Below are 27,229 nucleotides of genomic sequence, written 5' to 3'. Positions count from 1 at the left end.
TATTTCTTTATGCATGCTGCAGCGTGCTAAGTAATTGACACAGCCACTTATAGAAACTTTCCTTCTGCTCAGTCAATATTCAGTACTATCTACGCCTGTAAACCAAGAAAAGCCAGTCATGCATATGCTAACATCTATCAGGACATCAGATGGGAAGATCGAGATCATCGATCAACTGCTCTTGCCACACACAACAAAGTACGTGGAAATCACCTCTATCGAACAGGCCTATGATGCCATCAAAGACATGAAGGTCAGAAAGAAAAAAATACATATCCACTCCGCGGTTTCTGATGAATAATAGATTCGTGGTGCTCCGGCCATAGCATCGTTGGCATCGCTAGCTTTTGCTGCTTACATTCAAACCGGTCTCGATAGTGCTCAACCACCAGCCTTCCTCCTGTCACCCGAATCACTTTCCACACAGGTGATCCAGAAACTCGACTATCTCTCCGGCGCCCGTCCGACTGCCGTTAATTTAGGCGCAGCAATTCGCCGCCTGAAGGCTGTCCTTCAGTCTTCTATAGATGCTGGAAAGTCTGTCCCGCTGATCGCAGCAGACTTGATCAGCGAAGGAAAACTCATAGCCGATGAAGATTTCGACCGCAATAAAAGAATGGCAGAACATGGCGGTGAATGGCTTGCAGAACTTGACAGGGGATCTGGAGGCAGTGGTCAAGAACTTAATGTCCTCACCGTGTGCAACACAGGATCCCTTGCGACATCGGTATGGCATCTCTTAGCTAATGTATCCATTTTTGACAGTGATAAATGTGTTACAGGGCTACGGTACAGCTCTGGGGCTGATTACCTATCTCCACGAGCAAAAGAAGCTAGGTAAAGCATACTATACCCAAACCGCACCGTACCACCAAGGTTCCCGGTGAGCCGCCGATCGGTCGTGGTAACGCCAAGCTTTAGCTGATACTTCGTACCTCACAGCCTCACGGCACTAGAGCTCAAGACAATGCAGGTCCCCTCAGTAATGATCTGTGACACGATGGTTGGTTCTTTATTTCAACATCATAAGATCCATGCCGTCGGTAAGAACCATTTGAATTCAACATTTCTTTCGATCATCTGATCCTGCCCCTTCATAGCGGTTGGTGCCGACCGGATAGCGAGGAATGGTGACACTGCGAACAAAGTACGTCATACTTGTTAACCAAACTCAGAGTCATCAGAGGATATTATTACCCGTGCAGATCGGGACTTATAATGCGGCCGTACTTGCGGCGCGGCATAAGATCCCATTTATTGTTGTTGCCCCAATTAGCACTGTCGATCTCGATACCCCGGACGGTTCAAGCATTCCGATCGAGCATCGCAAGCCGCTCGAAGCTTGCCTCGTGCGCGGGGCTGTTCATCCCTTTGAATTTGATGTCGAAGGAAAGGTTAGGCAGGAAACTGTCATGATTACTCCAAGCGGCCTTGAAGGGATATACAATCCGAGCTTTGATGTTACCCCAGCTGAATTAATCACCGCGATTGTCACAGAGAAGGGCGTCGCAGCTAGGAAAGAGGGCGAGACTAGTTTCGATCTAAGTGGAGTTGTATGATCTTACGAGATACCGACTAGAAGTAAAATGTACTTGTACCCACGTGACGGATCAAAACTTCAGCTAGAAATTAGCTAGTGCTAATTGTTTCTGAGATACTCCAAATCGGTATTACAGTCTTTATTCAAAGTGATATCTAGAAATCACGGCTAATTGTCAAATTCTCTAGTTGAGCTGTTTTAAGAAATGGGCAGTACCGTACTAAAACACTCCGGACTCGGTTTTCGAGTATCCGATGGAGCAATTGTTGGTTGACGAAAAATATTTTCCCCTGCGTCGCAAGTCAATCTAGCTCATTAGGTGTCACTGACAGTTGTCCCGCTGTGCGGCCCGGGGTGGGCCAAGTACTACAACATGATTTCAACCCTTTGCCTGAGCATCGTGGGTCAGACTGGGATCATGGACCATCTGTGCACATTACCCATGGCACAACTTTGAGAGCAGTAAATTTACGTGCCGTGAATATTCCTTGATTTACCGCGGAGATTGGATGACGAGCTCTGATCTGGCTTATTCGACTAGGGTATAGTCCAATTCTACTAGTAATCGAATCATGTGTTCGACACAGATGGGACTTACTTCTCGAGGGCAATGACTGCGGTGCTCGATAACGTGTAATCGGCGGGAGTACATAAAGAGACTCAGAGAACATGAGTGCGCCCACCGCACATGACAACAAGGTAGTAGTACATGGATGATACTTTCAAATGATGACCAGACGAACATGACTAATAATAGCCACGACAGTAGAAATGGTTGTACACCGAATAAGGCAGGTGCTGTAATTAGAGAATCACATGCAAAGAGTGTTGTCTGGTAGTCCATGCTCGTCCCACTGCCCCTCCTTACTCGCAACTCATCATGATCGACTATCTTCTAGGCAGACCAAGTCCATCTTGGAAACGCACTCAGGTAGTGACAACTATAATCTGGCGCATCCCTTTGCTTATCAGTGAATGCAAGGTCTTTCTCGTCATCATCTTCTGGATTTGGCGGTTGGTGTACGGTAGCCCCAATGCTCCACGGTTTTTGTGGCTCAGAAGAGCTAATAGGCATCTGCGTGAGTGGGACATATACATGTTTATAGTTTCCAATTACATACTGCCTTTAGAACGTTTCTCGCCTTGGCAGATCATCGTTAGTACACTCACTGCGGTGTATGCTGCTCGAAATTTGGACAAGATTACTGGTTTTGGAGGTAAGTCTATGGAACGCTATCAGCCGTTTATTCATCTCATCTGGGATTGAAATCTCGCAGCGCCGGAACCTCTGGCTCGTTTGGTGAGTTTTTGACCTTTGTTGCTGTCTGACAGTGTCATAACCGTTGTAATGCAGTACTCGCCCTCATACTATCGTGCCACATGGATTGCGATTGGACTTGATGCTGGATTTGCTACTGCTATGTCCATACGCCCTAAATGGCTTAAAGACTTCTGCTCTATCTTATTCTCCATCTATTATATCATCTACGCTAATGAAGCTGACGAAAAGGTACTTCTTGTGCATGCCACTAATGTCAATACCATTCACAGAACACGTCCGTAGATCCGTAGGCACAGAGCTGTTCCGACTGTCGAGATGCTCAGAACCACCTGGGAGAAGACTACTAACCCATATGTAAGATATCCTCGTATTGCTTTGAGGCTCGTCTCAAAACGTTTCTAGCTCCGTTTAATTGCGCTGACGCCGCGAATGTCTCTATGCAAGAAATTTCTACTGCCAAGGCCTATCACGTCGACATACGACCGTCCTTTAAAGGTGCATGTGTACTTTGCGCCACCTGTTGTTCAGCTTCAACAAGCTACGGATCTCATACTTGATTTCCCGGGTGGTGGGTTTGTTGCAATGACTCCGGAACATCATGATGAGCGTCTGCGCTCCTGGGCGCTACGCACAGGCAAACCAGTCCTCTCCGTCGAGTACGGCAAGGCACCGGAATGTAATGTCAACATAATGTGCTGTTCTCACCTCACTAACGTATTCTAGATCCATATCCTTTTGCGATTGATGAATGCTTCGATGTCTATCGGGTCATTTCTATGTCCGCTGGACAATGCATTGACATGTCTGGTAAGAAGCTTAACATCATATTAACGGGAGACTCTGCGTACGTCGATTCATGTGTAGTTGCATACCACTCATTCAGGGTCATTCAGCGGTGCAACACTTGTGGTGGGCGTGATGACCAAGATTTTACAACACAATGCCGCGCTCCCCGCTTCTACAGCTCCTCTTCCCGCGCCTGTCGCACTCGTGCTGAGCTATGCAGCACTCGACTTCAATTTTACCTCGTGGATGTCTCCCGAGAACCTCCAGGTCCTGCGCTCCGAGCAATCCTCGGGTAACCTTCCGGGCATACATGAGTTAGCATCGCAGAAAGACCACTTGCAACACGTCAGCCCGTTAAGTATGGTGGGAGACCGCAAACATGGGACCGGACGCCGGAAATTACATAGACGCAGGAGCTGGAAAGATGCGCTATTGGATTTTACAGGGGTCGACGCTGATGCTGTCAGGTCGAAGCCGGTGCCAGCTCGGCACCACTCTACCTTGGGAATGAAGAAAAAAAGCTCCGTGGTATCGTTTGGAACGCGTGCTGGGAGAGATAGCGCGCGAAGCAATCCATTGCGACATGACGATAGCGGTTTTTGGGCGGGTTCTGAAAGCGACGAGGACGAGCCTGTGAGAGAGGAGGACCGGGCACTTGAGGATCGTGTGCGTTATGTGTACCCTGAATGCGTCAGCAGTGGCGACGGTGCACACTTGCATCAGAGGCTCGAGAAACAGCAGGCAAAACTTTCTGCAGCTGTAGCGGAGGCTGATAGTAAAGCGTCATCTACCAAAGGCGAAGACAAGAAACGGGAACTGATTGGCACCCGATTGACGATGACTAGCCGCACAGGGTATTTCCAGGATAGAATTATACCTCCCAGTATGGTAAGTTTGATTAGTGTTCAAATCCCATTGGGTATTTATTTAACTCCACAGATGCGGGCGATGGCCATCCTCTATATTGGTCCCCACCATAATCCGGATTTTGCCACTGATTACTTTATCTCGCCCATCCTCACGCCCGCGAAACTTCTAGCGCAATTCCCCCCACTTCTGATGCAATGTGGTGAAAAGGATCCATTTGTGGACGATACCGTCATTTTTGCAGGGCGTGTCCGGGAGGCCAAACGTGCGCGCAAGATTGAATTGGAGCTTGCACTTTCTGGGAAGAGTGCCCGATTTGGGGAAACGCTCCAAATGAGCTCTGCGCACCTGGAGAGCAGCGAGGAATTGGAGAAGTTGAGGAATGAGAGGGAGCAACTTGCGAAAGAGACGGAGGACGACTGGGTGCAGATGGTGTTATTCTCTGATTGGAGCCACGGGTACCTTCAGATGATGTCCCTGATGAGCGAGGCACGGGCTGTGGTGGAAGATTTGGCGGACTGGATGGAGGATGCGTTTGTGAGATACGGCGGTAAAGAGAAGGGCAGCCCATGCGGCAGGGTTGAGGTCAAGCCTGTTGATAATGGTGGAACAAAGAAGATCCGGTCACGGAGAAACTCGCCGCAATCATCGTCTGGTACTCCGAAAAGGGTGAATGGGGACGTACACGCCGATGGTAGCCCTAGCCCGTTTACATCTGAAACGGAGACGGACGACTCGGGTATCACGTTTGTGGCTCGAAAGCGGCTTACGATGACGCAGGGAAGCTCTGTGGGATCGACGCCTCTGATGAACTCACGGAGGGGATCTGGTGAGCTTGTTGAGAGTGTGTTGGAAGCGCAGAAGTATGGGCAGTTGCGTCGTGGGGATGTTGACACAGCGAGTAGTACGACGCCTCAGAGCGGTACGCCTCGTGGAGGGAACGGGAAGATAGGGCAACGGATCACGGAGAGCGAGTTATTGAGACGGAGGAGGTTATTGGATGCACATATCTTTGAAGGACCATAGTTAGTTGATTATAATTCAAGTTGCTGTGCACGGGTAGAAATGGGAACCGGGGCGTGGGACACAGCCACCCTTGAATTGCTTCAAGATCTTTGTCAATCCGGTACGTTGCACTGGTTTTTTGTTTAGTTCTAATCTTAAATCACTGAGGCTGTGTCATCTTCCTTCAAATAGCGCCAGGAGAGCGCTCCAGATTCAGTCATCCGCTTCCCCACCCGTTGTCCTGAAAAGTCTCAGCATCCGCTTCTGTTCAGAACTTCCGTTGATCTTAAGTACAACCTTTCAAATCAAAGAAGCCCTCTATTCCCTCGCCTAAATAATAAAAAGGTCCTATCAATCATGAACCTGGATTCGACACGGGTTCACTGGTCGACATCTCCCACATCTCAACAGGAATTTCAAGCTTATAACAATCACCAGTTTATTTCAACTGAACCCACAAACATGTCTCAGCAACAGCAATCCTTTCCTCCAGGCGCAGGTCCGAATGACGCTCCTCAAGACCAATACCCTCCAGGTCACGCGTACAGGAGGAGTCAGTCAAACTCTCCGTTCCGACACACCACACATCCATCACCGTATCCACAACCAAACATTCCACCAATTCAACCTCAACCGGAGCTAAAACAGGAGTCATACTACACCCCAACCTCCGCAGAGTTATACACTCATGCTCAGGTCCTCGCATCCGGTGCAGCAGAGGGGTCTGCTTCCGCCCATTACACTTCCCAAACCGCTATAACTCGTCTCCCCCCTATTCTACAAGTAGAGAAGAAGCAGGTCACCACATCCGCAACACAGGCTGCAAGTGCAAGTAGGCGGAGAAATGAAGCTCATTTCGCCTGTCCGGTCCCGGGTTGTGGGAGCACATTTACGCGTCGATTCAATCTTAGAGGTGCACAACTACATCAATATTGTCTCTGCATTCTCTAACCAATTCACTAGGTCATCTTCGATCTCACACCGAGGAACGTCCATATGTGTGCGAGTACCCCGATTGTAAGAAAGGCTTTGCAAGACAACATGACTGCAAGTGAGTCTTACTCCATCACAATACTCTTCGATCCTACGTTTGTCTTCGGCCGACCGCTGTTCCTTATCGCGTCACCGATCCTCTCTACATCATTGACTCACCTATGACATGCTCACGTCATGATCTACACAGGCGACATCAAGCACTACACGCCACGCGCTCCCAATCCAACATCTGTCAGGGCTGCAAAAAGACCTTCAGTCGCCTGGATGCCCTAAACGTAACTTCTCTATATCGTTACCAACTCACATTAGCTAACGTCCACCCCCCTTTTGCTTTCATCCAGCGACATCGTAAGTCACTATTCCCGTCGTTATTGACACTCGAGTGCTTACTACTCCGCGGTATAGTTCGTTCCGAGGGTGGTTCTGAATGCAGACAGATTGTAGAAGCCCAGCAGCAGGCTGCAGCACATGCTCAAGCGATCACACAATCTCAGGGTCCTCCACTACCTGACCACCCTCCCGGCAATCAACCAGGACCCAGCTCAAGCACTGCCGCCAGTTAGAGTTAGTGGTTGAGACCATGGACAGTCGGACTCCCAGAACGCTTTTAGATATTTCTCTGTCATGTTTTCATGATTCCTCTTTACACTCAGGATGTAAGATTACCTGAGCTATAGGCTCATCATCATTCATTCCCACTGATGTATACACTCTTGTATCGATTCCTTGGGCTTACAGTTAATATACTTTGCTCTTAATGTTACCCCCAATCATTATTGCCACGATCCGTGAGAACTTGGAGAAACACGTGAGAAGTGCACCTTCGGCTATCATAGGGTGTCGCTGCATGACTTAGTACTCATCCAACACTTCTCTTCCTCTCCCATCACAATGTCCCTTGCGATGCTCGTCGGCGGGGCTGAGTGCGGCCCATCGAACCCACTGCAGAGCCTGTCCAAAAAGTTCGACCAAGACCGCGGAGTGCAGCAGGTGCGTGCGGGGTTATGGGAAGTCCTAGGGTCACCAACCATTCTACCCCACTGCAGGATCTCATCGGTGGCACGCGTGCAAGTTCATCTCGAGAGGTAATAATAAAACCTCCTAATCAAACAAAACCCCGATAACATCACACGCAGGTTTTCCGCACCCAACAAGCTACTTCACCTGAACTACAACAGCATGCGGAACGTTTCTTTAATTCGACGCATGCGCCCCCGGCCCAGCTTGTAGTCCCTCAGCCTTTCAATCTGGCTGGATTTCATGATGCTCTTCCGCAAGTTCAAGCATCCATTCAATCACCGCAGACCCAGAACCCATTTCCCTCGGGCTGGGCGAGTGATTTTTTGGTACACCAGGTGCAGATGCCTGCATCTGCGATCAATCATGTCGAGGCTCAGCAAGATCGAATGCAGAGTCCTATTTCTGTGCCTATAAATCCGGGACTGCAAGGTGCGTGCTTATGGTGGGTACAGTGAATATATGGTACATGCGGAGTTCAAGTGCTAGGTAGCATGCCCTGGAACGCCTCGCATGTGGGCTACAGAATGAGTCCTATGTCGGGCATGATGGCCGCCGCAGTGCCGATGCCGATGCAAAGATCTGCTTTGCAGACTGATCGTGCGTTTATAGTTTGATCAAATGCAATCAAACGCTCATACATTGTCTGAAGAGATGTCATGGGACAAAGAGTTTCAGTCTCAGGAAACGATGTTGAATGCGCATATTGCCCCAGTTGCAGAATCTGTTCACACCGCATCAAAGCCTACGCCGAAAGACGATATGGCACAATTAGCAGCACGCGTCATTGATGCTGTTCAGGGCGAACAAAATCCCAAATTCCACCAGAGTCAATTCATGAGCCTCATGCGTCAGTTTCGGGACGGCGAAGTCATCGTTGAAGAAGACAAGATCGTTCCGAGTGAAAGCAGCACTGCTGCTCGTGTAGACGTCAAGGGAAAGGGGCGTGCGCTCGACATTCCTGTGCGAGAAGTTCAGGAACCTGTCCTTGTCCATTCAGTACCAGCGAGTTCCATCCAGGGTTTTCAAGGTTCCTTCGAATTAAGCGAGGCGTATCACCGTCAACGTGACAAAAACAATAGCGCAAACGATGCGTATTTTCAACAAGAAAACGAGGAGTTCTCAGATTACTGGGATGCTCATTATACAGGACCTGTGCCTCGCACTATATCCGCGGGCGAGCAAGGTTCATGGCATGAACTGCAACGCGATTGGGATGCCTTTGAAGCTACCTCCACGGGAATTAAAGCGTTGGCAAATTACCAATTTCAGGAGAACAATCCTTATCTCCTGGGCGACTCATCAAGGACGCACCATCATGGAATGCACGTGAGTGATGTCCAACGTGCCTATGATGTCAGTCACAAGACGCCTTCGTTTTTCACATGTATGCTGACTGCGCTCCATCTCAAATAGAACGTGCTCGAACTAGAGGCGGCTGTCCAGCGCGATGGAAACAACGCTGCAGCATGGTATGAGCTTGGCGTCAAACATCAAGAAAGCGAACGTGAAAAGAAGGCTATCCAGGCCCTGGAACGTTCTGTTGAACTTGATCCGACGCACCTGGGTGCTTGGCTTGCCCTCTCGGTATCTTACACTAATGAAAACAATCGCATGGGCGTTCACAAGGCAATCAAAGAATGGGCGATTCGCAATCCCAACTACACGCATATGGTTCAGAACGCCACTTTGACATCGGCTATTAATGTATCCTCTCCTGGTAATTTTGAGGCGTTGATAGAGTGTCTTATCAGTATGGCACGTAACGCTGATGAGGTGGGAGGTGTGGATGCGGATGTACAAGTGGCACTTGCTGTGCTACTAAACACGACAGATGTACGTGCTTGTGATCTCGGGTCGTCTCCATCTGTTCCGAGAGTGATGGGCTGATTATCAATTTCTCCACTAGGAATATGCCAAGGCGCAAGATTGCTTCCTGACGGCCTTGGCTGTTCGCCCAAATGTGTGTGTTTCAAAATTGATTTCATGGGCGCGAGACTGAAGCAAATTATTACCAGGACTGGCTTCTGTATAATAGAGTGGGTGCCACGATGGCAAACAATGGGCAGGCTGAGGAAGCACTTCAGTTCTACTATCGGGCACTGGATCTAAACCCTGCATATATACGAGCGAGGTATCGTGACCCTTTCCTCATAGTTGGTTGTCGTGGATGCTGAGTGAAACACGTCATGTGGTAGGTTCAACCTGGGTATTTCTTGCATTAATCTTCGGGTGGGTCTTTCTTATTCCGATAAGCTGTGATGCTGTGCTGTTGTTGACGTTGGTTTGACAGCGATACGAGGAGGCACAGTCACACATTCTCGATGCGTTAGTTTTGCAAGATAGTGATGGTGTGGCGGACGATGGTGGCATGAACGACAAGCGTGGTGTAACAAACTCCACACTATGGGAGAGCCTCAAGACGACGTGTTTACACCTTCATAGGCCTGACCTAGCAGCGTTATGTGATAAGAGAGACCTGGATGGTATGTTTTGGGACATCTTCTGATGTTTCTGATAAGGGGCTGATGACAGCTGATGTACAGGATTCAGGAATGCGTTTGAAAGCGGGCCTTGACAAGCGGATCCGTGAAATCCCCGACAATTCGTGCCGTAATGTCTGATTTTGTACTTGGATTTACTGCGTCTAGCACCGCTTCATCTGTATTTTACCTCGCATTTGTATCGCTAGAACCTATGGGGCTATCAGCTCGGAGTAGTTCTTGGGCCAGTAGCGTTTGATTCAAACCTGTACTCGGACCAGGAATACCTGCGCTCCCACGAATACCTGTGCTCGGGGCAGGTATACCGAGCCGTCTATTCCTCTCAGCCACCAATAGCTGGAACCACGGCAAGGTTTCTGGATCATTTGGCTGAATTGGATGCTCAGCCACTTTTTTCATTGCGAGGAGGGTCTTTTGCTTGGCCTCAAAGCGAGACTTTTGGTCTGCGACGAGGTCTCTAATTTCTTGGACATCGGCGTCTGACATTGGAATCATGGTAGGCGTGCGTCTGATCATGGTGTAGTCGATAGAAATCACAGGCTGGATGATCTGTATAACACAAGCGCAAGCGCTAGTTTGACGATGTAAACAATGATGAGCGGTGATAATAAGGTATCAAATAAGCGCCCTTGCTGACAACAATACGTGTTCACAACTGTTTGGTTATTAAACCCGACACGCGAAACGGAACGCAGCAGCTGAGCCGCAGCAGAAAAAACCTTGAACAAATACTGTACCCACAGACCATACTTTGAACTTTCAACCAACCACCATCCACTAAACAGTCATGGAAGCCGTTCTTCGTGTCACCGACGCCCTCAAGTCTTTCCGGGTACGTAGTAGTACTCTGCATGAAAGGGAAATTTGACATCTAACACTTATTCAGGAAACCCGCTTGAGCACCCTCAGAACTCCTGCAGAGTTCTTTGATATCCATCGAATTTCAAGACCTGCAGATTTCAACACGGCGGTATCGGTGCGTTTTCGTGGTTTGCATTCCCTGAGGACGGATGCTGAGAACCGAACTCGTAGCGACTCACATATAACACTCGGTATTTCTCGGGGAACTACACTCTCATCGTAGCTGCTCTTGCAGTATATTCCATGTGCGCAGGGTCCCAACCACGAGCTAGCGCTCAACCCTGAACCCATAGCTGACGTCGTCTCCTAGTATTGCAAGTCCTCTCCTTCTCTTATCCCTCGTCTTTCTCTTTGGAGGCTTTGCTGCCATCAACCGTTTTGGTGCGACTTACTCTATCTCTCTCTCCCCTTGATTCGGTGCTGACGTAGGGTTTTATTTAGAGGAAGTCTATGGGCAGTTCGTCACTCAAAAGACCCTGTACACAGGGCTCTTCGTGATCGGCATCCCCCTCCTGTGGTTCTCCTCTCCATTCATGACTTTGTTCTGGCTCATCGGAGCATCCGCGTGTCTCATTCTCACCCACGCATGCTTGATTGAACCAGGAGTGGAGAGCGAATATGCAAATATCGAAGGAGCAGTGTAAAATGTCATGGGGAAAGAGAATGAGGACTGAGTGTGCATGTGGTTGTTGTACTGTTTTCGAGATTGGACTGTGTCTTTTGTTTCTCGTGAATCCCAATTCCGGTCGCTCGTTCTTATTCGTTGATACCTCGTCTTCAATGTATAGGCGCGTATTTCCTTTACGTACATAGATTGTATAAATCGGAATGGGATGGTCCGAAAGTCAGTGTCATTGTCTACGTTTAGAATATCAGTACTAGGATAATGAATGATTCTATGATTGCAACGGCAGTGCAAGCGAAATCATGTGCAATATAAGAAGCTCATAAAGTAATGTACAGAGTTAAGCCATCCTCTCCAAGGAATGCAGTATCTCGGTACAAATGTAGATAGATAGATAAGCGAATCACAATATCATCCGGGTGGGTCATCGGGTCATAGGAGCGGTAACCACTGGCCTTTTGGGCGCCTATAGTTAACGTATTGATGGGAGTAAGGATATCACTTACCGATGACTATGCTGGGAAGATCAAAGATGTCCCTTCGTATCGAGAAACAAAAGGTCGAGGGTATCGGCGCGCCGGAGGGTTTGAGGAGAACGCAGTGCGAGTAAACTGATTTGGTCGTATTCTCAAAGGCATGAGAGGCGAAGTTTTCCCAGTATTCGACGACGGATTGGTTTTCGAAAAGCTGACACCGGGTCAACGTGATTTCAAGAAAGAGACCAAGTATACGAACTTCGTATATGTACTTGCGCTTTCCAACAAGATCTTCCAGACGCCACTCAGTGAGCATGCAAAACTCGGGTGCGACGAGACAGATTTCGCCGGTTCGCCTCCAGACTACCGTTGGTGTGCCACTGTACGAGATAAGCTTTTCGAGTTCCTACATGGGAAATCAAAACCAGTATCATGTGAGAACGAAGTAATATACGTACGAGTAGTGATCTTTGGAAACATTTCTCGACGAATACTTCGTCCTCATCCGTCATGGGCATTTGCAGAGCAATAAGTGATGGTCGAAAGATGGCGAGTGCTCGAACAATGCGTAATATGTCATTCTTTTCAAAACTGAACGGTCCAGGGTTCCAGAGGCAATCCAACCCAAGATAATATTAGGATTTGACCACACAGGCCAGGAGCTCTCGACTTCTCAGCACACAGAGTATACGCACCGACTCGGGAGATGCTTCATGAGGAAGTGGTAACCTTCAGTATAATCATAAGGTGTTGTTACGTTGATGGCCTGGATGGGAAGATGAGCCAGATACAGCATGAGAAAGTAGACACGAACAGAATGATGATCACCGCTTTGGATCGTAGGTGATGGTGACGTCTGCGAAGAAGACTCGTAAGAGTGAGAACGAGTATCCCTCGATGGCGTGCGTATTACACTTGAGGAACCGAGACTGACGACACCACGCGCATAGTGTGGAGCAAGGTTGTATGGAGCTGATAATTGCGGCTGTGGTTGAGCGTAGGAGTATTGGAGCGCTGGTGACGATGTTCGACATAGTGGCGCGGGATAGCTTGAAAGGAAGGTTGGCGACGGTTGAGAGGCAGACAAGCTATCCGGTTGTGGCATTGATAACTGAGGCGGATCTCCGAACGGGGAGCCAAAATTGCTTGGCGCTCCCTGAATGTACTGTGGTTGCGCGTGAAGTGGCTCAGGAGACCACGCCGAATTTGGGAGTGGCTGAGAAACCTGTTGCTGTTGCTGCTGCTGTGACGGAGATGGTGCTGTACCGGATTCTGGAGGACTTGGATTACCTAGGATCGCAGAAAGTATGGAATACTCTAAGTTGGCGGCCTCGGAGCCGAACGTGAAATTGGGATCGAACGACACATTAAAGAGTGGATCGTGCGATTGGAAGGTGTCAGCTACATGCAGTGTCAGAATATCACACGACTAGACAAAAGAGCTAAGACGTGTTACATGTCGGTTGGAGCGCGGGTGCAGGCTCTGAACTCGATTCAGGAACTCTGCCCTTTTTCTTAAGTTGTTCTGTCATAGGCACGTGATCAAAATTAACCGGGCGAGCGGAGATGCAGAGAAGCACGCACGAAGTTCGTCATCGTCGAGAAGATACTTGGCTTTCTTGCGATGGCCTTCTGTACAGGTAGAAGCAATTCCACGCTTGACGCAACGTTGACAAGGTCGAGCTGTTAGAGGAAATATGAGGTTGACATGTGCGAGATCCGGGAAACAAACAGGTGACCTACAATCATCACATGTTAAATGCGCTTTCTGACAGTGCGCGCAGGCACGGTTCGCTTTCTTTTTCTTGGGACCGTCCCTGCTTTTGCGAGGAGCTTCAGTGTCTTCATCGCGTCTGCGTTTCTTCAAGGCGACTTTGTCTTTTTGTGTGCGGTAATGAGAAGGGCCTGCCTGCGGTTCTGGAGTGACCATCTGGGAAGGATTCACGTATGCACTAGATGGTGAAGGAGCAGCAGTAGTCACAGGGGATGGGTCGACCAAAGTAGACATTTCTGAGGATGTAGCAGTGAGAATGGAATCTGCTCCCATGAGAGTTGTTATGAAGACATATAATGATCAACAAGGTAGATGTTTAAAGACTTGTAAGAAGTAAAAGGAAGAAGGATTATGACTGTCGGTTGCAAGCCAGGGAAACTTTGACGTCGGCCGTAAACCGATGAGCAACTGATATCCTTCTCATTTCCAATTATTGCCAAGTACATATAATATATTTTTTTACTATTTTGATTACATAATAAATCAAACAGCCGTAAACCGGTCGGCATTGCCGATCACGGACCGGAAACACCGGACTAACAACGAGGCAAAAATTCTATAGGTCTTGAACAAAGTTAGAATGCGTACCAGTGACAGTGTGAAACACCTGTTCGCTAGGCTAGTTTCTTCACTCGGTCGTGCAACTGCCACACGCGAATTCAAATGGATGAAACAAGCTTTGATCCCATCTCATTCTCTCACACTTCCCGCAATGCTCCAGCGCAGGTTGAGTGGAGAACCACTTCAATATATCTTAGGTGTGCAGACTAGTCCATCAATTCCACGTGCTAATCACTCATGCAGATCTCTAGGCACTACGCCATTTGGCCCACTTGACCTGCTGACAAGGCCTCCAACATTAATACCTCGTCCAGAGACAGAAGACTGGACTCTTCGCCTTGCGGATATGTTATCGCCGACCCCCCACCGTCCGCTAACCGTCCTCGATCTATGTACTGGCACCGGCTGCATACCTCTTTTATTATGTCATCTCTGGCCACCAGGCAGCACTCGCGCTTATGGTCTAGACATATCTAAAGACGCGATCCGCTTAGCCATGGATAATGCTGCACGTTGCAACATTCCATCATCCCAGCCCTCGTCCCTGACTCCATACAGTCAAAACGTATTCATTCCAGTGCTTGGTGATCTCCGTGATCCAGACATCTTCAAATACCTCCTGCCGCCATTCGACATTATTACGGCGAATCCTCCTTACATTCCAAAACGAGAGTACGACGAGCTTCCTATATCAGTCAAGGATTACGAAGATCCTGCCGCATTGTTGGGCGACCCCCCAGATTCCGAGGAACAGGATGGCCTCACTTACTATCGTCTCATTTCACAGCTTCTCAGACAAAAAGGGATGTTGCGGGACGGTTCAATCGTGGCATTGGAAGTGGGCCGAGCTCAAGCAGATGCGGTCGAGGGCATACTCCAGCAGTCAGCAGGCTTGCGAAACACGCAAGTATGGAAAGACCCATGGAATGTCAAACGTGTCGTCCTTGCACGCACTTGAGGATACTCACATACACGTGGCATGTCCTCGAGTGATCGACGCTCTTCTAATCTCCAGATGCGCGTAATAATAGCAATCTTACTCCGTTTCTGCCGTGACTCATGACGTCCGAGATATGAAGGTTTCTACCGCTTCCCTCGACAACGACGTGGTTGACCTATGATCGAACTATTGATTTGTTCTCTGAACGGAAACTCTTCCGGATATTTCATGGCGACCACACGTGGCAGCCCACATGCGGGGAATACAGACGGAAATCTCCCACTGCGAAGGGTGAGACGCCATGACAATGACAATAATTGCACGTGGCGCTTATGTGGCAGAGCAACCGACCATGATTGGCGAGGAAAGCCGATTGCTCGTGGTGATTGATTTCAAGGTTGTCCGCAATCCAAATACTCAGGAGGTAATGGATTTGATGTTACATTCGCAGAAAGCCGAAGTGTAATTAGTGTCATGGGCAGAAAGGAATTGGCCTCTTGGCAGATGGCAGAATGGCAGAATGTCAATTGGCAGAATGGCAAAAGTCGGCAAAATGTATTGTGAGCGTTTTTAGCTCTTTTCAACTATGTTTGTACTATGGCAAAAATGGTTTTGAGTACTACACTAAGCTATACTCATGAGTCAAAAGTGCATCAATATCATACCCTGATGCACTCTCTGAGCTTTGATTGAGTACATTGATCTCTTCAACAAAGCCAGTTGGCACCGTGGATACCTTCTGCCCCATCATTTTCTGACAGTTGGTCAATCCTGGTGATCAGAGTCTGCTGCAAGGGGAGTAATCCATGCAAATGACCTTTGAGTCGACTTGGAAGTTGCAGAAGCAATAGATCCGGGGATAGAATTGATAGAATTGAGCCTTGATTGCATTTTTTGTAGTGAGCCACACTGCACGAGCATGCCCAATGATCATATTTTTCAGTCAATTAGATGGATGCTGTTGTGCCGAGCAGCAGTTGCATGTGAAAAAGTAGTGATTTGAGTTGTTTTTGACCAAATTTTGACTTTCTCCCCAGTAACTACTAACAAAGTGGTTGGACACAATTTTTTGGACAGAATGGCCCTTGGGCTTCTAGGCCACATGTCATATTTTTATTGTTTTTTAGTAGGAACAAATACTAGTTCAGCGTATTTCTGCCGACTTCCGCCAACCACCCTTGACCTACTGCCAGCAATTGCCGCTTGGCAATTGCCACTGGCAGAATGGCAGCATTCTGCCAACAACACTAAGTGTAATTCTATGTGAGTGATCTCATTGTGAGCAGCTTAATGAAAAGTTTGATCAACCCATGCAGACCCCTCACGTTGCATATTTCCGCCGTCTTTATATCTCACCTTATCTCATCGCATTCCCAAGCCCCGGCAAGCGCCACATTTCCGCCTGAAGATGTCTATTTTCTAGTTGATGCTGAAATCTGGCCTACTTTTAGCTGTTCTCCTGATTGGCGGTGGTGATATCGATGAAGGTTGAGAGGTTTCTTACGAGAGTGAGTCAGAGTATATGTCAGATGAGTCTTCAAGGAATAATGAATCAATACGCAGCCAACAACGTGTTGTATTCTAGGCTTCAGACCACCGACTTTACGACATTGGTTTAAATCCCCCTGTGATATTTGTGCGACATGAGCACTGTTGTACTCACCACCGCTTGCAGCATTTCCTCTTCTAACGCCCCCATTACCGCCATGACAGAGTAGTGCAAATGGACTTTAGAAGGTAGAGGGCGACGACGACTCGTTGATTCAAATAGATATACTGGCGCCTTTTTGTGCTCCACAGTCATTCCGCACCATCGCCAGGAAAAGTCCAACAAGACGAGATGATACAACAAGTATTCATGATTGATTCGCCATACTAGGATTTTGTGGGCTAGCCGCGGAGTCTGGTGGTTACAGTGGCATCCATTTTTCTCGACAATCAACAAAACACCATGGAAGACTATCTTGGTCTGATCGGAATGATGCATGCGCCACTTCTGTCGCCATTCTCTGGATGTTGAAGTGTTTGAGGAAGATTGATCTTGCTGTAAGCTGCCGAGCCTAGTGCCTACTTCTTCCTATCTTCCAGACTGATTGAGCTCTCTTATATCTAGTTTGGACCCAAGTCGTGAAGCTGTTCGTTGAGTGCTTCTCGATTATCCTACGCGAGTGATTGAGCTTCCCGCGCCTTTGTACATGCATCCAACTAGCATTCCGCAGGGGTCGGATCCAAACGCATTACTTCACATCAAGTTTCTACTCTCAAATAGAGCATCGCTTGCCCGATTACGATACGTGTTTCCAACCTTCCAGCAACACATCTTGGTCTGAAGAATCGTCATCTTCCAAATGATCTGAAACCTGTGGTGTCGGAGATAAGGCGGAGACAGCCAGTGGGAGTTCCACCTGCGGTCGTAGCGCATCCCAGGGATATTGGTGAGGTTTACTTCCAACGGGGCGAGCTGGTGTATGGGCGCTCTTCTAACAATGAAGTGCACACTCCAAGCTCACACCCCAAAGGGCGTTGTAGTCAACCGAATTACATGGTGGATTACCTCAAAATGAACAATAATCGTGCTTTAGCAAATGCGTAGCTATGCTCGAGCCTCGCATCGAGAGATTAGAATACTTTGAATATTGATGTGGGCTGAAACTTGCGTCAAGTACATAACGTAACCCTCCTGAAAACATCTGGCCAAGTAGCGGAAGTCCCTCACCGGCCGTGAAGTTTTCAACTATGCTTGCAATGACGATCGGTGCACCGCCTCCAACCGGCGGCCCAAACAAGCTCCACTAGATTGGATCTTGATCATTACTACTTGTACAAGCCGATGGATGTTGGTTCTGCATACCTTTGCCAGTGCTCGCGTGATTGAATTCACGAGATTAATTATTATTCGGACTACCAATGCATATTGGTTCTGCGGCCCGCTATCTGGAACCGACCACTGCCCGTGGCGCCACTACGGTTCGCGTGATTGGATCTACAAGGGCAAGATAAGGCAGTCATTTACTACGGGGGGAGCCGACAGAGGAGTCTCTTCATACATCTACCATCTCATACGCAAAGCTTAGCATGGCATACGAGAGCATCCCACTCGAAGCCTTCCATGAAACATTCAAATCTAATACAGGTGCGTCACATTATATTTGGATCGCTCTTTGTTCAATCCCGACGCAACTCGTCGAATTCAGAGCTCTCCAGTGTCGCACTAGGAGGAAAGGTTGTGAAAGTCTCAGACGAGTTCTTCGCTGAGGCATCTCACCTACTTGAAGTTGAAGTAAGTTTCACAGCCAGTGCGAGTTTGCAACATATCAAATCCCTCTCAACAGCCAGCTCCCAGCCTCAAAGGGCAGTTTGGCCCTAATGGCGCGTTGTACAGCGGCTGGGAGTCACGGAGACATAATCCTTCCTACGACTGGTGTGTTGACGAGGTATGATCTGCATAATATGTCACGAAAGTGTTCTCCGCACAGGTGTATCATCAAACTTGGCACGTTGGGCACGGTCGTCGGATTCGACATCGACACATCCCACTTCAACGGTTTGTCTCAGGCTTATCTTTACACAATAAATGATATTGATAAGCTCGTCGTAATGAGTAGGTAATGAAGCTCCCGAAGTGTCTGTAGATGGCATCATTGACCCATCATTGGATGAACATAACGTGGACAACGCAAAGGTTCGTGTCCGTACCTCGCGTCCGCTTTTCCTAAACCGAAATATAACGCTCCAGTGGACGGAGATATTACCTCGTGTCCCCCTCGGCCCGTCTAAGCGGCATCTTTTCAAGATACCAGAGACTGAACAAGTGAAGTTTGTAAAGTTAAACATGTATCCGGACGGCGGTATCGTAAGATTCGTGAACGACTGCTCGAACGTGAAACTCACGTGTTTAATTATAGGCGCGTTTCCGAGTCTACGGTAACGTCGCTCCTGTGCAGCCTGACAGCCCCCAGGAAGTGTTCGATCTCGCCCATGTTTTCGCTGGAGGTCGCGTGACATTTATGTCCGATCAGCATTTTGGTGTTGGCGCCAATCTGATTCTCCCAGGACGTGGTAGGTCTCGACATCTCGTGCATCTCGGCAGTTTGAGTTACTATATCTGTGCAGGAAAAGATATGGGCGATGGTTGGGAGACTAAGCGGAGCCGGCAAAAGGGTCACAAGGATTGGGTGATCATTAAATTGCAAGTCACCGAAACCTCCCAGAGTCCCATGAATTGAGCTTATAGGCGACTATCTAGGGGCGCACCAGGCCATCTAGGAACAGTCGAGATTGACACGGCACATTTCAAGGGCAACTTCCCAGAGAGCTGTGAGCTCCACGCTTTATGTAGCGAAGACGAGATACCAGATAGCGATGCCGTCGATTGGACACAAATTTTGTCCCCGGTCAAGCTTGGTCCGCATCGGAGGCACTTCTTCGCACTGGATGCAGATATCTCTGTCGCCTACACGCACGTAAAGCTTACCATATATCCTGATGGTGGTATCAAACGCGTACGAATCCATGGCACGAAGGGCCCCTGTCCTACAGCAGACCTTGCGGTCAGACCTACTGACACAGCAGAAAACGATGCTGCTACACCACTTGAGTCGGCGCCTGTAGCAATGAAACAGGTCAAAACCATACCTGTTCTCCCCCTTACACCAGAAGCCTTTTCGCCCTTTGGCCAAGTCATCCAAGCATACGGTGACCATGCCGCGGCTCCCCCAGGGACCAAGATCACGCCTGCCAATCAGGGTTCTGCAACCAAATTTCATAAACTTTCACTTTTGAAATCGTCGTATCCGGCTGATCTGGGGGCTAGCAGTGGACTGTCCGTCTATCGCTGCAATCCGACAAAAGTCGTTAATGGTGGTGTGGAGCTCAAGGTCGTCGAGCGTCACCCATATACAAACCAGGCCTTCATTCCTATGGGAGGGGGAGGTATACAGGGTGACGAGGCGCTGAAGGAGCCAGGTAGTGCATACCTTGTGGTGGTCGCCCACAATGGAGCCGACGACAAACCCGACTTCAGCACTCTTCGTGCATTCGTAGCGAGTGCAGGGCAAGGAATCATGTATAACACCGCAATTTGGCGTAAGTGACCCACCCACTTTTGCGTTACCAGTTTTTACAACATGTTTCAGATCAACCGATGACGGTTTTGTACAAGGTAACGGGCCTCTTTAATCTGTTCTGGAATGCACAAGCTCACCAGCTTTCTGGAAGCCAATGGACTTCACTTGCGTGGAGACGCAAATCGGGAATGGCGACAAGGCGGATTGCGAAATATTGGACTTGGAAGCTAGCGAAGTGGTCATTTTGGCGCTTCCGCGTCACTAGGTTACCTTCCTGCTGGACATAACGATTAATCGACAAAGCGTTACATCAGATCGGAGTGATGTGTATTATTTAAGCTCTAGTGTTCGAGATCAAGCCACAATCCAGGCTTGTAAGCTCTATGTAGGTCAGTGATATGTCTATTAGTGTAATAAATCTACTTCTTTGCCTGCGGCATCGTCTTGCGGTAGGCCTCTTCCAGTTCCTTCTGAACGTTGGGTAGCACAGGCATATGGTTCTACAAGGACAACATCAGCTCCTACCCTTCAATCAAGGTGCATAACATACCTTGTACTCCATGGTAAACTCGCCCTTGCCCTGCGTCGCACCGCGGAGCTGACTCGAGTAGCCAAACATGTCATTCAGAGCGACTTCTGCAGTGCAAACGAACTCTTCATCGCGGACTTCACTGTCAATGATAGTGCCTCGCCGTTGATTCAGTCCACCGATGACAGCGCCTATATGAGAAGTGAGTTCATCCATGCAGTCAAAAGGGTTGTTGTGACATACTCTGGAATTCGGATGGGGCGACAACCTCAACAGTCATGATAGGCTCAAGAATGACCGGCTTTGTATTTTTATAAGCTTCGCGGAATGCACCAATAGTGGCGTTTCGGAAAGCAAGTTCAGACGAGTCCACAGCATGGAAAGCGCCATCCTTGAGCACGAAGCAGCAGCCAGTGATGGGGTTACCCGACAGTGAACCCTTCTCAAGCGCCTCATAAAAGCCCTGTACGACAACATGAAGACATGATCGATCTTCGAGTAACTACGTCGACGTACCTTCTCCACAGCAGGAATAAAATTAGTGGGGATGTTTCCTCCCATGACAACATTCACAAAGTCAACATCACGGCCGAGGTCCTCGCTGTATTCCATGGGCTCAATGTTTCCGATGACACGTGCGAATTGCCCTGCACCACCAGTTTGTTTCTTGTGTGTATAGTTGAACTCCGCACGCTGCGTGATAGTCTCGCGGAAGGCGACGCGAGGTTTACCAGTCGTACAAGCAACATTGTACTCACGACGCATGCGCTCGACGTAGATCTCCAAGTGAAGTTCACCCATACCAGAAATGATGGTCTACAGTGAAACGTGAATAAAGGAGTGGCATTGCATACAAGTATACATACCTCTTTGCTCTCTTTGTCAAGATGAACTCTGAACGTTGGATCTTCCTTCTGGAATCGGTTCAGGGCACGAGAAAAGTTGGGAGTCTCTTTGCCTTCAGGATTGATTGCGAGGGAAATCACAGGTTCGGGAACGAACATCGACGTCTTCAGAATGATATGGGTAAGACCAGCACCAGAGGGAGAGTATAAAATGCTTACCATGGAAAAACTAGTCGAACCATCGGTGAAAGTGTCACCGGAGGAGCATTCAACGCCGAAGATGGCGCAGATCTCACCGGGACCGATAGACTCGATATCCTAATTTCATAAGGGTAAGAGGTCTAGAACTGCGTAAACTACAAAGACGCGTACCTCCATCTCGTTACTGTGCATACGGACTAGTCGAGGGACCTTAACCTTCTTGCCAGTGCGGGCATTGTAAATGATACCGCTCTTCTTCAGAGTACCTTGGTAAACCCGCATGTATGTCAACTGGCCAAACCGTCCCTCCTCAAGTTTGAAAGCCAAGCCGACGAGAGGTGCATCCGAGGCAGGGACAAGCGGAACAGGTGGGGCAGATGCAGGTTGGGTTGTATCATGGGCTGTCACGGCTACCTCAGCGGGGTTCGCGAGGTATGCGCATACACCATCGAGCATAGGTTGGACAGCGGTGTTCTTGATTGCAGAGCCAATAAAGACTGGCGAGAACTTGAGGCCGACGGTGGCACGACGAATGGCCGCAACAAGCTGGGCAGTTGTGGGGGTCTCGTCCATGATCAGAAGTTCACCCATTTCGTCGTCCACTTCAGCAAGTTGTTCGAGCAATTCGGCACGCTTGGCCTTGGCGAGATCAAGCACAGATTCAGGGATATCGTCAGACTCTACGACGTTGATGCTGCAGCATACGGTTAACACCACTTTGGAAGACAGGTTCTTAGAGACATACCCCTTTTCTCCTTCGTTGTAAATGGCTTTCCAACGTACAAGGTCGACCACGCCCTTCAGCTCGTCTTCAACGCCTATAGGTACTTGAACTGCTGCAGCTGCAATCTTAAGTTTTGACCGGATCTGATTGATAACTCGCCATGGGTTGGCACCAGGCCTGCGGAGGAAATTTAGAATTCAAACTTCAAATTGATGAATCAACGCTTACCTATCCATCTTGTTGATAAAGGAAATGCGGGGAACACCATACCGTCTCATTTGTCGATCTACTGTGGTAGTTTGGCTCTATACAAATGATGAGACATTTTTGATCAAGTTTGACTATGTTGTGCACACCTGTACACCAGATACAGCACACAGAACTAGGATAGCACCATCCAAGACACGGAGGGCACGCTCAACCTCTATGGTGAAGTCGACGTGACCTGTAAAGACGTGTCAATTTCAGTACGGAGATAGTTAAGTGACCATTTTACCTGGGGTATCGATGATATTAATAGCATACTTTTGTTTCTCGTTTGTCACAGGTAAAGTTGCTTCCCAATCACAAAACGTAGCAGCACTTTGTATAGTGATACCCTTTTCGCGTTCAAGCTCCATACTATCCATCTTGGCACCAACAGCATCCCGACCTCGAACCTTAGCCGAAAAAAAATCAGTCGCGTCCCATGTAAATAAAATTGACTGCGAAACAAATACTGTTTGGAAACCAAAATGATTGCCCAACTCACCTCGTGAATTTCCCGAATACGACCGGTATAGAACAGTACACGTTCTGTGAGAGTCGTCTTGCCGGAATCAATGTGGGCGGAGACACCAATGTTCCTCTGGAAATTGAGCCTTTGCACATCTTTCCCTGTTAACTGATATGTGGGGTAAGTTGGTGGCTCATATTCCACTGGTGAAGACTTGGCGACCGCGGCTGCTGCTGAAGCAGCGCGTCTGCCTGAGCATGATACAAAGCACTGCGGAGAAGTTCTGGATGATCTAGAACTGTATAACGCCCATTGCCATGAACTGGGCAGCCTCCGGACAAATGTTTGCATGACAGGTCAGAAGGACATGCAAAAATTAGGCGGGTGGCGATAAACCCGACAACCCGCTACAACTATCGGAGTTTCAAACTCAGATATACTGTTCATTGCTAAGGTCCATTTTGAAAGTGTTTATTCTATTCCTTGTGTCCTACCAACGCCTCTTTCATCCGTCATCATGTTGGAATCAAGGAAGAGGCCCTTGCCAGATGACGGAGAGGTTGCTCAAGCAAAAAAGCGGGTGTTGACGAGCACGAGTGGGAGCCCGGAGGTCAACGGCTTGAGTGCTAATCACGACGCAGAAGAACCTGCAGACAACCACCAGTTAGAGGTGATTTTGGCATCTCCTGTACCTTACAATCTACAAACACCTCACTCTTTATTAGCTATTTCGCAAGGAAGCTATCTTCAGGCGCATGAAGCATTACTCCAGAGAGAATGAACGGAATCAGGCGCGCATTGTTCAACTGGAGCAGAGAAGAAGCTCGTGCGAGGCAGGTCTAGTAGCTATTGCGGCATGCTGGAAGCAGGTATGTACTATATGTTGCTGGCATCTTAGTAGTGGGCATCAACGTTCTGGTGGGATAGTTGGTAGACACCGTTCAAACCCTGACGCCACCAGAGGAACTTCCAGTTGTTGAAGTCGATACGAAAGGTGCGTGAAACACTCATTTCATCACTTGGTTTTCCGTTAAACATTGTACCAGATATTTTTGACTTGTCACAACACATTTCAACTGACTCGGGCCTCAAAGCTGCACTAGAAAAGAACATGCTTGCAACCGAAAAACTAATCGCAAGCTTCATGAAACTAAATCCGGCCACCTTTAATGATAAGGCATATCAACGCTGTCAGACATCACAGACCGAGGTCAGTATTTCCACTGGGCTATACCATGCCATATTGACTCGACCTAGTGTGTTGCTCTTCGCTCTGAGATATCACTTCTGCAGCAGAGGCTTGACGAGGTCCAGTCAGAGAAAGAGCAACTACACGACGACCTCGTTGCTGCGGAGATCAAGCTAGACCGTATGCAAAGTGGCACTGTTGCAGCCATGAAGACAAAGGGTGGGGTAAAAGAAGATGCAAACTCGGACCAACCATGCCCAGCGGAAGGAAGCACCCCAAATCATGGGTCATCAACTCCACCGGTCAGTAACCATGTGTGCCCCTCATTATTGCATAGAACTCACATTTTCTAGCCGCCTCAAATAAATGGTCATAATGATTCATCCCTGTCAGATATCGAAGCTTTTCGATTGGAGCTCAAAATTTCCTCCGAACGTGCAAGTAAACTGGAGGCAGAAATTAGGACGCAGGCAGAGATCATAGCGAAGCTCGAGGTCGAGGTTTGTCGGTTATTACCTTCCGCAGGACAATGCTGAAGTTGAAACCCCAAAGCGCGCCGCTCCAACAGTCGAAATGGTCTCTGGGACTGTGCATTACAAGATATTATCTGAGCGTAGGGACCAGCTGGAGCACCTGAAAGCTGAGAACGATAGCAGAATAGGACACTTGGATGTCATGATACGTGACTTGCAATCAAGTCGGACGCAATTTGAGGAGGAGACTCGGGTAGGTCACTCCACACTTGTCCTCTTACTTATTCATTTTATCTTTGTCAGACTTCTGCGCAACAAATGAATCAAGAACTCAAAGCCGTACTTGCTAAGCGGGATGCAGATCTCTCTCGCCTTCGCGACCAACGTGAGCTGCTGCACGCCGAATTAAATGAACTTAGAAGTCGTGAAAATATAAAATATCAGTCATCTCGGGAGCTCAAGGCCCTCGCCGAATCACGAGCGGTGCGCCAGTTACACACAGATTCATACCAAGTTGTTGATACATTGGAAATAGGAAAGGATAACGCAACTTGAGTCGGAGGTTAGGAGACATAAGGCCAAATTAGCTGCGCATACCGGTAATGAAGATCTCATGAAGCATTTCTGGGAGGGAAAAGTTGATGATCTTCAATACGTGGACGGTCTTCGGAAGAAATTGATGTGAGCATGATATTCTAAAGTGCGGAGACGGGTAACATTGACATCACACAGTGAAACCGAAGCAAAGCTTGCCGCACTTCAGAAATCTATGTCCACTATACGAGAAGAGCAACCCGATATTGCACGTCATGTTGCCTCAGAAGCAGCTACCCGGGAAGAGCTCGTGGCGGTCACAACAGAATTATCACGGTATCAATCTCTCCTCGGAAAATCCCCTTCTTCAGACCTCGCTAGGCAATTACAAGCGAAGGAAGATGAGCTCCAGAAAATGCGGCTTCTTGCAGAGCAACATCAGCAAGCGGAAGATGCGATTTACGCAGAGGTGGAAAGGCTTTCGGGAGCATGGGAGGCTTTGGATGGGCAATTGAAGAGTAAGGTAGTGAGCTTAATAGCGGCGGAGGAAAAGGTCGCCAAGAGCGCACACGAGGTACGTCGCCGTTTTTCGTCCGTCCAGCAGGTTGAGTGTATACTTGGTATCCAGAAAGCGAAGGCGGATAACAAGTACTTTGCGGCCATGCGCGACAGAGAGTCCGTCGAGATTGAGCGGAAAACCGCCATTCGGAACCTCGAGAAGCAAGCCAAGGTTGTCGAACGACTGGCTGACGGCGAGAAAAACTTGCAACAACAAATAGTGCGTTCTCCTCCCTTGCATTCTACCCCTCCGTCTCTTACCATCGTCATTTTGACTCAGGGTCATCTCGAAGCAGCCAACCAGCGTCTGCATCGAGTGATGGATGAAGCAGAAACAAGATTCACTGCTCTCGAATCCGATATTCTGATGTACAAGAGACAGGCCGAAAGTACCGAAGAGATGATGATGAATGTACGATTTCACATCCTTGTCTGGTCCATATTTATAAATTCTCTACCTAGGTTCGAAAGATCGCTGACGAAAAATATGCTCACATCCACCACCTCAAGGGCTGTCTATTCAAGAGGGACGACGACCTTACTCGTATGAAAGCCGAGGTTGATAAACTCCGTGTTGAGGCGAAGAAGTTGAAATCTGCTTCAGCAAGCGAAAAGGAAGCAGAACTTATGGAAGAGGCTGCGTCTGTCTGGGTACGTCGTACCCTCCTCGGTGTTTGGAAGTGATTGTTGAATGGGTTCACAGAGACTCATTAAATGTTCGACATGCAAAGAACATATGCGTGGAGTTGCTCTCACCAAGTGCTCACACAGTACGTATCACTGCTAGAAATCAATAACACATGAGTAAACTAATTTCTTTATTTCCAGCATTCTGCAAGCAATGCATCGACGCGAGGATCTCCACGCGTCAGCGGCGGTGCCCACATTGTAATTCAGGCTTTGCACAGAGCGAGGTAGTGAACGTCCTCTTCCAATGACTGTTTCTCCCATTCTATCCATCCCTGCTCAAACGTAGACTTCTGGTAATCTTCGCTGCTTGGCGTCTCTTTTATTGGACCGAATCTTCAGTCACGCGGCGATGTATTGTAGCATATTTTATGCTTTTTTATGGAGCACTCGTGCTAGGTAATGTAATGATGATATCATTTTATCTTTGGCGTCTACGCTGGTGAATGAAAATTGTGAAATGGTCAAATTGTG

At 48.4% G+C, this 27,229-nt stretch overlaps 12 protein-coding genes across 12 annotated transcripts; 9 read left to right on the top strand and 3 right to left on the bottom strand.

The window, feature by feature from the left end:
- The first annotated feature begins 56 nt into the window (after positions 1–56).
- On the top strand, positions 57–1,695 carry F5891DRAFT_1013538 (uncharacterized protein). The gene is made up of 6 exons (XM_041360794.1): positions 57–253; positions 305–727; positions 783–883; positions 943–1,043; positions 1,101–1,147; positions 1,206–1,695. The coding sequence occupies exons 1-6, from the start codon at positions 119–121 to the stop codon at positions 1,557–1,559; spliced, it is 1,161 nt and encodes a 386-aa protein (XP_041229814.1). The 5' UTR covers positions 57–118; the 3' UTR covers positions 1,560–1,695.
- A 616-nt stretch (positions 1,696–2,311) lies between these two features.
- F5891DRAFT_1013532 (Alpha/Beta hydrolase protein) lies at positions 2,312–5,559 on the top strand. The gene is made up of 10 exons (XM_041360793.1): positions 2,312–2,471; positions 2,523–2,619; positions 2,671–2,757; positions 2,818–2,840; positions 2,895–3,050; positions 3,105–3,176; positions 3,225–3,498; positions 3,546–3,666; positions 3,716–4,496; positions 4,548–5,559. The coding sequence occupies exons 1-10, from the start codon at positions 2,421–2,423 to the stop codon at positions 5,499–5,501; spliced, it is 2,616 nt and encodes an 871-aa protein (XP_041229813.1). The 5' UTR covers positions 2,312–2,420; the 3' UTR covers positions 5,502–5,559.
- A 54-nt stretch (positions 5,560–5,613) lies between these two features.
- Positions 5,614–7,258, top strand: F5891DRAFT_1013520 (uncharacterized protein). Its single transcript, XM_041360792.1, has 5 exons — positions 5,614–6,393; positions 6,444–6,531; positions 6,664–6,751; positions 6,818–6,824; positions 6,882–7,258. The coding sequence occupies exons 1-5, from the start codon at positions 5,838–5,840 to the stop codon at positions 7,037–7,039; spliced, it is 897 nt and encodes a 298-aa protein (XP_041229812.1). The 5' UTR covers positions 5,614–5,837; the 3' UTR covers positions 7,040–7,258.
- Positions 7,259–7,298: 40 nt separating this feature from the next.
- On the top strand, positions 7,299–10,117 carry F5891DRAFT_35786 (uncharacterized protein). The gene is made up of 11 exons (XM_041371518.1): positions 7,299–7,466; positions 7,523–7,561; positions 7,613–7,925; positions 7,983–8,093; positions 8,146–8,849; positions 8,910–9,329; positions 9,403–9,456; positions 9,512–9,627; positions 9,692–9,725; positions 9,787–9,979; positions 10,040–10,117. The coding sequence occupies exons 1-11, from the start codon at positions 7,368–7,370 to the stop codon at positions 10,069–10,071; spliced, it is 2,115 nt and encodes a 704-aa protein (XP_041229811.1). The 5' UTR covers positions 7,299–7,367; the 3' UTR covers positions 10,072–10,117.
- Positions 10,118–10,162: 45 nt separating this feature from the next.
- On the bottom strand, positions 10,163–10,513 carry F5891DRAFT_1184428 (uncharacterized protein; the record flags this gene model as incomplete). The annotated part of the gene is made up of 2 exons (XM_041366443.1): positions 10,163–10,188; positions 10,243–10,513. The coding sequence occupies 2 exons, from the start codon at positions 10,511–10,513 to the stop codon at positions 10,163–10,165; spliced, it is 297 nt and encodes a 98-aa protein (XP_041229810.1).
- A 129-nt stretch (positions 10,514–10,642) lies between these two features.
- Positions 10,643–11,502, top strand: F5891DRAFT_1140645 (prenylated rab acceptor PRA1; the record flags this gene model as incomplete). The annotated part of the gene is made up of 5 exons (XM_041364894.1): positions 10,643–10,829; positions 10,884–10,973; positions 11,030–11,103; positions 11,169–11,239; positions 11,288–11,502. Exons 1-5 carry the CDS (start codon positions 10,785–10,787, stop codon positions 11,500–11,502), a joined length of 495 nt encoding a protein of 164 aa, XP_041229809.1. The 5' UTR covers positions 10,643–10,784.
- Positions 11,503–11,981: 479 nt separating this feature from the next.
- Positions 11,982–14,006, bottom strand: F5891DRAFT_945781 (uncharacterized protein; the record flags this gene model as incomplete). The annotated part of the gene is made up of 7 exons (XM_041374636.1): positions 11,982–12,170; positions 12,219–12,365; positions 12,418–12,550; positions 12,655–13,360; positions 13,416–13,484; positions 13,544–13,642; positions 13,703–14,006. The coding sequence occupies 7 exons, from the start codon at positions 14,004–14,006 to the stop codon at positions 11,982–11,984; spliced, it is 1,647 nt and encodes a 548-aa protein (XP_041229808.1).
- A 307-nt stretch (positions 14,007–14,313) lies between these two features.
- F5891DRAFT_1184425 (S-adenosyl-L-methionine-dependent methyltransferase) lies at positions 14,314–15,252 on the top strand (the record flags this gene model as incomplete). The annotated part of the gene is made up of 2 exons (XM_041366442.1): positions 14,314–14,491; positions 14,546–15,252. The coding sequence occupies 2 exons, from the start codon at positions 14,314–14,316 to the stop codon at positions 15,250–15,252; spliced, it is 885 nt and encodes a 294-aa protein (XP_041229807.1).
- A 1,029-nt stretch (positions 15,253–16,281) lies between these two features.
- On the top strand, positions 16,282–16,807 carry F5891DRAFT_35605 (uncharacterized protein). The gene is made up of 3 exons (XM_041371505.1): positions 16,282–16,497; positions 16,551–16,742; positions 16,798–16,807. The coding sequence occupies exons 1-2, from the start codon at positions 16,313–16,315 to the stop codon at positions 16,708–16,710; spliced, it is 345 nt and encodes a 114-aa protein (XP_041229806.1). The 5' UTR covers positions 16,282–16,312; the 3' UTR covers positions 16,711–16,742; positions 16,798–16,807.
- Positions 16,808–18,309: 1,502 nt separating this feature from the next.
- On the top strand, positions 18,310–20,698 carry F5891DRAFT_1275815 (galactose-binding domain-like protein; the record flags this gene model as incomplete). The annotated part of the gene is made up of 11 exons (XM_041370217.1): positions 18,310–18,367; positions 18,429–18,514; positions 18,567–18,655; positions 18,711–18,778; positions 18,840–18,916; positions 18,971–19,087; positions 19,140–19,293; positions 19,348–19,423; positions 19,481–20,319; positions 20,370–20,395; positions 20,452–20,698. 11 exons carry the CDS (start codon positions 18,310–18,312, stop codon positions 20,563–20,565), a joined length of 1,704 nt encoding a protein of 567 aa, XP_041229805.1. The 3' UTR covers positions 20,566–20,698.
- F5891DRAFT_35505 (P-loop containing nucleoside triphosphate hydrolase protein) lies at positions 20,420–23,715 on the bottom strand. Its single transcript, XM_041371499.1, has 12 exons — positions 23,351–23,715; positions 23,096–23,258; positions 22,956–23,044; positions 22,828–22,904; positions 22,621–22,776; positions 22,047–22,569; positions 21,894–21,992; positions 21,696–21,839; positions 21,346–21,645; positions 21,073–21,292; positions 20,851–21,020; positions 20,420–20,800 (listed from the first exon to the last, which is right to left on the bottom strand). Exons 1-12 carry the CDS (start codon positions 23,663–23,665, stop codon positions 20,720–20,722), a joined length of 2,337 nt encoding a protein of 778 aa, XP_041229804.1. The 5' UTR covers positions 23,666–23,715; the 3' UTR covers positions 20,420–20,719.
- Positions 23,716–23,755: 40 nt separating this feature from the next.
- F5891DRAFT_1013454 (BRE1 E3 ubiquitin ligase-domain-containing protein) lies at positions 23,756–27,222 on the top strand. Its single transcript, XM_041360791.1, has 15 exons — positions 23,756–23,984; positions 24,040–24,183; positions 24,242–24,308; positions 24,361–24,524; positions 24,572–24,805; positions 24,857–25,003; positions 25,056–25,229; positions 25,280–25,459; positions 25,512–25,657; positions 25,709–26,084; positions 26,139–26,288; positions 26,349–26,480; positions 26,531–26,719; positions 26,772–26,838; positions 26,897–27,222. Exons 1-15 carry the CDS (start codon positions 23,832–23,834, stop codon positions 27,004–27,006), a joined length of 2,433 nt encoding a protein of 810 aa, XP_041229803.1. The 5' UTR covers positions 23,756–23,831; the 3' UTR covers positions 27,007–27,222.
- Positions 27,223–27,229: the final 7 nt, after the last annotated feature.

The sequence above is a fragment of the Suillus fuscotomentosus genome (assembly GCF_016647785.1).
Source record: "Suillus fuscotomentosus strain FC203 chromosome Unknown F5891scaffold_10, whole genome shotgun sequence".
Classification (NCBI taxonomy): Eukaryota; Fungi; Basidiomycota; class Agaricomycetes; order Boletales; family Suillaceae; genus Suillus; species Suillus fuscotomentosus.
Note: the sequence above shows the minus strand (reverse complement) of the source record. Positions and strands in the feature narration are given on the sequence as shown.